This window comes from Olea europaea, chromosome 20 (assembly GCF_002742605.1).
Source record: "Olea europaea var. sylvestris chromosome 20, O_europaea_v1, whole genome shotgun sequence".
Taxonomy (NCBI): Eukaryota; Viridiplantae; Streptophyta; class Magnoliopsida; order Lamiales; family Oleaceae; genus Olea; species Olea europaea.
In genome coordinates, this window is record NC_036256.1 from 8,177,657 (window position 1) to 8,188,266 (window position 10,610).

General features: G+C 33.2%; 1 protein-coding gene across 1 annotated transcript; it reads left to right on the forward strand.

Moving 5' to 3' along the window:
* Positions 1–4,628: 4,628 nt before the first annotated feature.
* Positions 4,629–10,390, forward strand: LOC111369527. Its single transcript, XM_022991083.1, has 6 exons — positions 4,629–4,814; positions 5,021–5,783; positions 7,333–7,391; positions 7,526–7,654; positions 8,929–9,064; positions 9,811–10,390. The coding sequence occupies exons 2-6, from the start codon at positions 5,085–5,087 to the stop codon at positions 10,162–10,164; spliced, it is 1,377 nt and encodes a 458-aa protein (XP_022846851.1). The 5' UTR covers positions 4,629–4,814; positions 5,021–5,084; the 3' UTR covers positions 10,165–10,390.
* Positions 10,391–10,610: the final 220 nt, after the last annotated feature.

Here is a 10,610-nt window from a genome sequence, read left to right on the forward strand (position 1 = left end):
ATTTTAGCGTAGAGTTGAAAACTCCTTATAATATGATATATCCAAAAACCGTCTCTGGTCGATAGCATATAGGGTACTAAACTATTTTTCAAACCTCGCAACGACTTGGGCTGAAAGGTAACCCAATGCTATTTACCTTAAAGGTCATATAAAAATCTACACACATCGAATCAACATAATTTCAACTATACTCAGTAGCTAACTCTTGAAACTATCAAACCCAATTGGTTTCATCAGGAAATCTAGAGTAATGAGTGAGTTATGAATTTTTTTAAAACCATTGGCAGAAGCTAAAAAACAGAGACAGCACCCAGTGCAGTTTACATTATGTGCCATATAAATTTCTACCGACATCGGATTGATATGCTTCCCAGTTCATTCAGTAGCTAACTTATTAGGCTATTCAACGCCACTGATTTTGCAATGCCAAGTAATGAAAGAGTTATGAACTTTTAAAGATGAGGCAGAAACTGAAATTTTTTAAGAGATGGCAAAACTTTAAATCGCTAATATTTTTTTTTGTAAACGGTGATTTGTAAATTTATTTCTATGACACATATTTACCTTCAAATATAATTTATTCATAAGAAATGTTCTTAGATTAGTCCAATATGACGTCCATAGAAATAAAAAAAAAATATAAACGTAAACATTCATAATTTAATTAAAAATTTCAAGTCATCGGCTTTTTCCATGGCATGACGCATCTCCATCTACCATCGTCCACGCCCCCAAGCAAGTCAAATCAATCTGTAGAAAGGAAAATTAATGCATGAGTTTGAAATTCAATAGATATCATTGGTGCACTTCGTTCTCATATTAAAAATTTCGAACTATAGATTCATACCGTCGCACATAGAAGAATTTTCGGCAAAATCCAATTTCTGTAGCATTGTTATAACATGTAGAGCTGGAAAATGATCATTCAACTATTGTAGTGCTGAAGCACTATACTCGGAGGTACCATTTCATTCAAACATTTACGAAAATTCATAATTTGGACACGAAATAACACTTGCACCTCTACCTATCTACGTTTGACACCTTTGAAGTGGATGAAATTGGACGATAAATATTGTTTTCCCTTCTTTACTTTTGAAAGCTTTTTTCTTGTATTGTGTATATATGTTAAAAAAAGGATACGAATAACTTGAAAGAAATGTAAATCAAGTCTCAAATTCTAGTAGAGAAATGTTGCGAACATTAGAGGAGTTTGAAAACATTTTTTTTTTTTTTTTTTTTAGCTAAAGTTTAAGTTAAGAAATGAAAGGCCAAATCCCTTATTCAGAAAAAAAAAAGTAGGCAGCATTTAAATTTTTACGTGTGAGTGTGTGTATATTTAAATGTATAACTGACAAATTGAAAGTGAAAGGTGGAAAAACGGTGGCCTTCAATTACTCACCATTGAAGACAAATTAAAATTGATTATAATTGGTAAAAGGTAGGTGACAAATTCCAATTTCAAATGCACTGAAAACTGAAAACGTGTGTGTGTTTGCAAATTAATGATTTGTTTATTTACCAATTGATGAAATATGTTCGTGTGTATATTAATATATAGTTTGTCATCATTTTTTCTTTAAATCTTTGGTCCCTAAACAAACTAATCAAAATAAGGAAGTAACATAACCTCAATTAAAACTTAATAAACTCTATTTTAATTATAATTCTATTTTTTTCTTATAATTCAGTCGTTTAAAAATAACGCGTACGAAAATCAAATTTTAGAAATATTTACTATACATAAATTTTCACCATCAGGTCAAATCTTTGGGAAAACATTAAATTCTGTCCAACTTCATTTAAAAATTATTTAAAACATCGTGGATAAGTATTGAGCTTTCATTTCTTGTGTGGGTCAAGCATAAGGTTCGTCTATAGGTTAAGCATCGTGATGCTAGATCATCACCTAAAAATATGAGCCTAATTTCATTTATATATATATATTTTTTGGGCTTCTACATCTTTTTCTATCTTTCTTGTAAACGGGCATTATCAAACTATTCACTTTCTCAAACTATTTACTTGTTTTAGTGAATGTCCCAATGGTTTCTTTGTGCGCTTGCATTACTCATAATCGTGACTTTTAATTTTTATTTTATTTAATCAACATGACTGAGAACAAATTGTATACGTTTAATATGATCAAACATGTTGTATGAGTAAAACAAGGTAATTGAATTTAATTTGAGAAGTTATTGTTACTTTGGCCATGTTTGGTTCAAATTCATTAAAAATCATATTTTCAAATTTATTTTTAACCGCACGTTCTACCAATAAATTAATTTTGTATGTGGATCCATAATTTTTCTCTACTTCTTAGCTGCATATTTTCAAAAAAATATAAATATCACATTTCTCAGAAAATCTATATCAAACAGGTCTTTTGTCGTGTGAGCAATTGTCTCTATGATGGTTTTACAATTATAGATTTTGAAGTTAATTCCACCTAGAATAGTGAAGTTATCATGTTCTACCAATCATAGTAGACCATTTGTCGAATCACATAAAATTCTAATATTTTGATTTGTTTGCACATCATGTGGTATTAGAGCAAGGCTGGGTTTTGTGAGGATGGGTGGAAGCGAAGATCGAAAATACATAGAAGTATTTAACAAAACAATAAAAAGGTTTGCTTTGGAAGAAATGCTTGAAGAAATTCCTCTATGAAGGTTTATGGAATATTCAAAGGCAATGTAAAACGAGCTTAAGTTTGGCTCACGTTTATAATCTGTTTATAAATGCTCAAATCATTCTTTTATTCACTCATTTCGATGGATTTACATAATTTTTTATAATTTAAATAGTTTATAAATACTTCTCAAACATATTTACGGCTTTGAAGGCAATCCCACGACAAGTTTTATTTATAATCTATATAGATAGGTTCTAATATTCATTGGCAACAGTCCAAGTCCCATATGTTTAAATGAAGGAAGTCATGTATATATTATAGTTATAATTTCAATATTTCGACTCATTTCTATTAGTCTAGCATATGTTCGACTTATGTTTATTAACTGTTTATGGATGTTAAAGTTGTATATTTTTTTATACATTTTGAGGGATCTACAAGAACTGCTCACTTACACTCATCTTTATATGTTTATAATTTAAATCGCTTATAACTACTTCCCAAATATATTTTTAGTCGATTCATAACTTCCAGTATTTAACATCTATTATGCAAGATGCTCAGCTTAAGCTTTTAAATAACCTTTTGATCTAATTCCACCAACGTAATAGGTCAATTGTACACCCTAATTGGCCAATATCATCTTCAATACATATATTTTTATGATCGAAGTTTATGTATAACAAGATTTTCCTCAATCCTTGTGTTAAGTTGTTTCTCATGACAACATGTTCGAGTTCAAACACAATGACAACAAAATTAAGATCAACAATAATCATCATAATTTATTCATCCACAATTTATATTAAAATAAAATTATAATATCCCTGAAGTTTTCCATAAAATAAACGATGGAAATAGGAAAAGTAAATCAAATTATTCAACATTACATGGACTATAGTGCATATAAATAAAATAAAATAAAAAGTTCGGCAATAAGTTTATAATGAAATAGATTGAAAAAGTTATCAATTTCAGCAAGTTTCCTTCAATTCGTCAAACCGTCCAAAATTCAGTTATTTTAACTATACATCTTTCAAATTGGTCACAATTATATATCAATTATGCATAAACATTTTTTTCGTCCCCAAGCTTGATCCCGGTTCGGAACTTACAATTTTTAGTCAAAGTCAAATTTTAATTTTAATCTTACATTCACAACCATCATCCATTTATCATACACATTTTTGACATCACAATTTCGGAACTTTGGCATTAATATGGTAATTATACTTTAATTTTAATCTTGTTTAATCAATTACATATACTTTAAAATGATTTAGTCAAGTGATAGTACTTTTTTATTTGATTTTAATTGGGTAGCTACACTTTAATTTTATTTTAATTAAGATAACTTTCTCCAATTTTACCAATAGAAATTGATGTGTCAATCAATAAACGATGATCATCATGCGTAACAGTTAGTTGATGACATGAAATATGCACAAGTTTGGTGAAATAAATGTGGAGGAGGGTCTCTTGTGCGCAGAAGTGTACAATCAATGAGGGGAACTTGTGATCCAGTTGAGGCATAACCCGCGATTTACCCCCTCCAAGGTTCTAGGGGCATGGATCTTGGAGGTCCTGGGATTTAGGGCCTGTTTTGTAGGGATTTTGAGAATTGATTTTTTGACCGTTAGAAGAAAAGTAGGGTCCACACGTGAGAGAAGAAGTCAAAAATTACGGCTTGAATAGTAAAATAACGGTCAAAAAATCAATTTTTTGGGGCAAAAAATCCCTACCAAACAAGGCCTTAGTCTGGTGTAAACTGGGATACCTGGATATTAAAAAAAAAAAAAAAAAAGTTTGGTGAAATAAATTGCGGGCTTTATTTGTTGACTATCAGTTCATTGATTTTCGTCAATCTAGAAAATGCAATCGAATGGATACTCGATTGAAATCTATTTAAAGTGAGATATGCAATTGAATAAATTTAAAGTTCGACTACTTAATTGATATTAGAGTAAAATATAATTACCATGAATATAATTTACCCTACATGTACGTTCTGGCAGCTGTGGAACTTGAAAGCAATGCCTTTGGTTTCTTCATGGACACAACTATCACCAGGAAATGCAATTTACTACTCATTAACAGCTAGTCATTTCATCGAACACATCGCGGACATGCTCTTTATTCCTTGCCCCTTTTCCAGTTGCAAATCAATGCATATGAATTGGTAATTCATATTAATTAATTCGCCGAGAATCACAAGTAAAGAACAATACCCAGTTTTTAGTTTTCAATATTCATTTCTAGATTCTTCAATCGAAAAACACCCACAAAAGTGCAGAACTTTTAGAGTATTTGTACCCCCACCACGTGAACCTTCCAGCTTTCTCTCTATCCCGCATTCTCATATATATTGTACCTTTATATATGCAGACACTCAAAACAACTTCAAAGGGTTCATCAATTCTGGAAACAAAAGTGTTAACTAGTCAATCGGATGTCGGTTTCTTGTGGGGTGGAATGTGTGGTGATTTTGGGTTGCATTAGGTGGGCATGGAAGCGCTGCACCTATATCGGCAGCGACGACAGCGCTACCTGGTCCACCGCTACCCATGAGGAGTTCGAACCTATCCCTCGTGTCTGCCGCATCATATTGGCCGTGTACGAGCCCGACCTCCGTTGCCCCAAGTATACCCCCGCCGGTGGCTACCGCTTGAACCCCGATTGGGTCATCAAGCGTGTCACCTACGAGGACACACACGGCCACGCACCGCCTTACATAATTTACCTTGACCATGACAATCGTGAAATAGTACTAGCCATTCGTGGGTTGAATTTAGTTAAAGAAAGTGATTATAAGTTGTTATTGAATAATCGGTTGGGTATGCAGATGTTTGATGGAGGGTATGTGCACCATGGGTTGTTGAAATCGGCTACATGGGTTTTGAACCATGAATCAGAGACCTTGAAGAAACTATGGGAAGAGAATGGGAAAGAGTACAACATGGTTTTTGCTGGGCATTCATTGGGGTCTGGGGTCGCAGCGCTTTTGACTGTGATTGTGGTGAATCATGGGGATAAACTAGGGGGGATTCCGAGAAGTTTGGTGAAGTGTTACGCTGTGGCTCCGGCGCGCTGTATGTCACTCAACTTGGCCGTGAAGTATGCTGATGTTATATGCTCGGTCGTGTTGCAGGTGAGTGATTTTCTTTTTATCCCTTTGTATGAATCTGATTAACTGGATTTTTGAAAGGTAAATGTTGATGTGGATATTAATGTGATTTTTATTTCTCTTGAGTTGGATAAATATAGGGTGTCGACTTGTTAGGGAAAAAAAAAATAATTCACTAAAATTCTTGTAAGAATTTGATCATATATAACAGGTCGTCCAAAAATATCGTTATCTCTTATTTTTGAAATCCTACGTTGCCTTGAATTAATTTTCGCAAAAAAAATTGGTACTTTAGACCTTTTTTTAGGCTGTTGCTTGACCTGTCCTCGAAGGAATCCTACAGCTCTAGTGATGGAGAAAGATGCAGTTTTTCCTTTTTTTCATTTTTCATTTTTCATTTTTCTTTTTTTCTTTTTTTTTTGTGTGGGGGAGGGGGAATGAAGGCAAACAATGGCAAGAAATCCAACTGCCGATTGAAATCATAAGACCACTTTAAAATACTCTTAGGACAGTCATGGATAAACCATAAAGGTTTCAACAACCTACTTGGTGTTCTTGAAAGTATTAAGTTAATAAATCCTACAAAAATGAACCATAAAGGTTTTGACAACATTATGTAGTCTTCTCGTTCTTGAAAATAATAAGGATATTCTATAATAGATCCTAAAGAAAATTCTCCTTTAAAACAAAAATAATGAACTAGGTGCGAAAACGTTTCAATCAATGCAAACCGAGAGCGAAGCTTCTGCATTCTTCTTCAGAAGGCTGCTTGATAGGAACAGAATATTTAACCTCCCTGCCGCATTATTAGCAAAGGATTTCTTCAAGGAATGTGGGCAATTTCGTATGTGGATTTATAGATTTTTGGCTATAAAAAAACCAGAAAAATCTTATGGTTTTGTTGGTGGCGGCCATGGTTTCCATGGTCAACCACAGGGGAAGAGAGGCATCAGAGAAGGCTCAAGATTTGTTTTCTTTCTGAATTTTGCATGATCAGTTACTCCAAGGCATTCTGACAGAATAGTTTGATTATCGGGTTATGTTTTATCATATGAGATATTGTTTACATGACATATGTCAACAGAAAGAAAGAAAGATTGATATGAAGAATGAGAGGAAGGATAGAATTGGGAAAATATAAAGGTTGATTTGGAAATTAGTACAATTTGATTGATTTGATTATAATAGCGCGTGAAAATTTGTTAAAATTGATGTTCCCGTAGGACTAGTTTCCATAGTTTAGGTAGAAAATGTTATTTTTCTGCAAATCATCCGGGTTAATATTTTACACAATTGACACATGAGAAATGTAAACCATGAAAATGTCTTCTTATATAGTGCCACTATTTTATGTAGTACTCTCTTAAAATGCGTACTACCTGATATAAGACTCTTTTAACTTTTTGCTTATATCTGCTATAGCTAATCAGAAGTCTGTTTTCGAATCATGTAAAATGCCTGCTTTAATAGTAAATGAAAATGTGCAATGTCAATCTTAATAATTTGATATTTTTAGTTTTGGTAGAATATTATGCTAGTGCTGTCATATTGTAATACTGCTATAACTGTCCAGGATGATTTTTTACCAAGAACACCCACTCCATTGGAAGATATATTCAAATCCATCTTCTGGTCAGTTATCACATCTCATAATACTTGAGGCTCTAAGATGCTGTTAACAATTTTATGATCTTTTGATTTGTTGCCTTTAAAAGAAGTGAATTGCTATAGTCATTTTTTAAACCAGGCCTTAATGGTTTGGACAGTTTGCCGTGCTTACTGTTTCTCGTGTGCCTGAGGGATACCTTTATACCGGAAGGTAGAAAGCTCGGAGATCCAAGAAGACTGTATGCACCCGGTCGAATTTATCACATTGTGGAAAGAAAATTTTGCAGGTAAAATTGCACTTTTTTCCAAGTGATATAAGAAATAATCATGTTTTTGTTGGCTTATCAAAACAAGTGTCAATTGATTTTTATCATAATGAAGTGAATCCTTTTTGTGCCTGTTCTGGGGTCCAATCATGGCTCTGGTAACTCGGTCAGTATCAGAATTTGATGCTCTAGAATATAACTGTGTTTTAAAATGTGTTATCAACAGGAAAGGAGGAAAGGAATTTTTCAAACTTGTCCACTCCATTTGCAATAAAAGAATCTTCTTATTAATCCTGATTTAAATATCAAAATTACGCCCTATGGATTGTTAATCCATTTAGACTTGTTCGCTCTACATTTTATTTCCTGCAGTATTACTTGGCCTTAGTGATGGACAGTGTGAAGATATCTGTGAATAGCTACTGTATTGGGACAATCATAATCATCTGCTCCTGATTGCTAAGATTATTTTCGTAGTTTCAAAGGGCAAAACACATTCTATGCATCCTACATTAACGTTACCCAAAATTTTATCATCATAATAATTAAAGAAATGGGAAAGTTAACTTCCATACCCCTTTGGGCATTTTAAGCCTCTTTCCAATTTTAGATTGATTCAACCAAATAAATTCACTTCTTCACTGTATGAGTACTTTGAGAACTTAACTCAATCTTCTCTTCGTCCAGTTTTCCATGCCTATTTTTGTAATTCGCTATATATTTTTATTAGTTTTTCAAAACTGTAATAGTCATCTAAAGAAACTTGAGAAATACTCATTTACCAAGTCTCAACTATGAGAGCTTTGGGGACTTCTGCATCACTTCAAAACCTTTTATGCTAGTCCATGTTTCCCTGATTAGCTAGACCCAAATAGCTGTATAACTAGTAGAACGTATTTTATATCGTGCTTGATTATGTCCAAAGTGTTTCTTGCCGACCAATAGTCGTTGCAAAGTGAAGTTGAATATAACTTAAGAAGATGTTCACACAGAAGTGTTTCCCGAGTATATCCTACCATTGCAAGCCTTGGGGTTGGCAAATATTCCAAGTCTCAACTGCTTTTTATTTTATTTGGGTACTTGGGAAAACCCTTTTTACCCCCAATAATTAAGAAAAAACTCAGTAACCAACCATTACCCACGACATCCAGCAATTATTTTCGTTTGATTTATATTCATCTATTTTGAAAGAGGGAAGACAGTGTGATGCTCAGAATTTTTTTTATACTTCCACTAACAAGAAAAACATATAGATTGATTGTTCTTAACTTGTATTCACTGTTTGCTACCCACAGATGTGGAAGGTATCCTCCAGAGGTCAGAACAGCCATCCCTGTTGATGGAAGATTTGAACATATTGTCTTGTCATGCAACGCTACATCTGATCATGCTATTATTTGGATAGAACGAGAGGCAGAACATGCTCTAGAAGTAAGTAGGTTAAAATATGATTCTTTTTTTTTTTTTTCCTTTTTTTTTATCTACCGTATAAAATCACTATCATAATCAAGTATTATCTAGTTTGCAGGCATTAATTTTTCTTGTTTCTACCTTGTCCTAGAGAAAATGAGTAAAAACTCTTTCTTTCAATTAATGTTGCTATCTGAGTACACTGATGAGTTCGAAATGATCTGCATGAATCAGTTGGTGGTACTGTACTCAATTAACTTAGATTAGATGAATCTTGTCGTGTCAATAAGGTAAAACTAAAGCTGACTAAATTTAGTAACAGTCCTATATTATATTTGATTTTTCAAGATGCTAACTAAATCTTTAGACGCATCGATTCATTTGTCGTCATATCTGGATTCTAGATTGTTTGAACAGCATGACCTTCCTTACTACATATCTTTAACCCCCTGTTTGGCCCCCATTAATTTTGATTATAATGGGGGGAATAGTGTTTTTATTATTATTTTATTTTAAAAATGGATGGTTGTAAAAGAATGAAAAGTATCCGATTTACGTGTAATATATATTTTATTGAAAACTGTATGGTTGAAAATAGGAAAGAGAAATTTAATTTAATTTGATAAGATGTATTGGGGGCCAAACAGGGGCTAAGTGATAAAAGATCTACAGTCAGGAAAACCAAATGCTTCAACTATGCCAAAAATTTGCTAGAGGTGATGTTCTTCTTTAAATGTACGTAATAACATGTAGATATTGTCATGCAGAAGCTGAAAGAGCTTAGTACAGAAACCACCACGACCCCTCCTAGAGTCCAAAAATTTGATAGGAAGCAGACAATTGAAAAGGAACACAAGGATGCTTTAGAGAGAGCTGTGAGTCTGAATATACCTCATGCTGTAGTCAATACTGGAGAAGAATCCTGTGTCAGCATTGAAGAGTCGTCTTCAGGGGACAAGAATATCGAATCTTCAAAGGATGAAATAGAGGATTCCAATAAAACTAATAAACTGTCGAGTGAAAATGCTAGAACTAATTGGAACGAAGTAGTTGAGAAGCTTTTCAAGAGGGACGAGTCGGGGCAATTGCTACTGAAAAGAGACACCTCTATTACTCAATAATGAACGTTTTGATATTTTTTTTTTCCCTCATCGATAGTACATTGCCAGTGTAATGTAAGGTTTGGTTTAGAGATTAATCTTCTTTCCGCTTGTTGGTTCTTACCATTCTTTCTTGTACAAGGTCTATGTACCTTGACAACTGTTGATGTATAATTATCCTTGGCTTGTAAAGGATAATGTACAATTTGTGTAGTAGCGTAAAGGAAACTGTTCACCCTTAAAATGAGCAATGCATTCTTTGAATCCACTTAACACTAAAAACCCATTTAAAAGGCAAAAGCTGCTAGCTTATATAATTTTTTAAAAGTGTTCTATCTTCATAAAGGAGTTTCCAGAGGAAACTAGATAAAGGAAGAAAAAACTCATTTTGTAAAAAGCAATTATAGAAAGTTGTCCTAACACACCTAAAGCTCGAAATGTAAGGAAGCAATTGTGAATTCACATAA

What these genes read in the sequence shown, in the direction of transcription:
- LOC111369527 (XM_022991083.1), top strand. Translation starts at nt 5,085, where the DNA reads ATGTCGGTTTCTTGTGGGGTGGAATGTGTGGTGATTTTGGGTTGCATT. An exon ending in ATATTCAAATCCATCTTCTG is followed by an intron (nt 7,392 to 7,525) that starts GTCAGTTATCAC and finishes TGGTTTGGACAG; the next exon opens with TTTGCCGTGCTTACTGTTTC. An exon ending in AGGCAGAACATGCTCTAGAA is followed by an intron (nt 9,065 to 9,810) that starts GTAAGTAGGTTA and finishes ATTGTCATGCAG; the next exon opens with AAGCTGAAAGAGCTTAGTAC.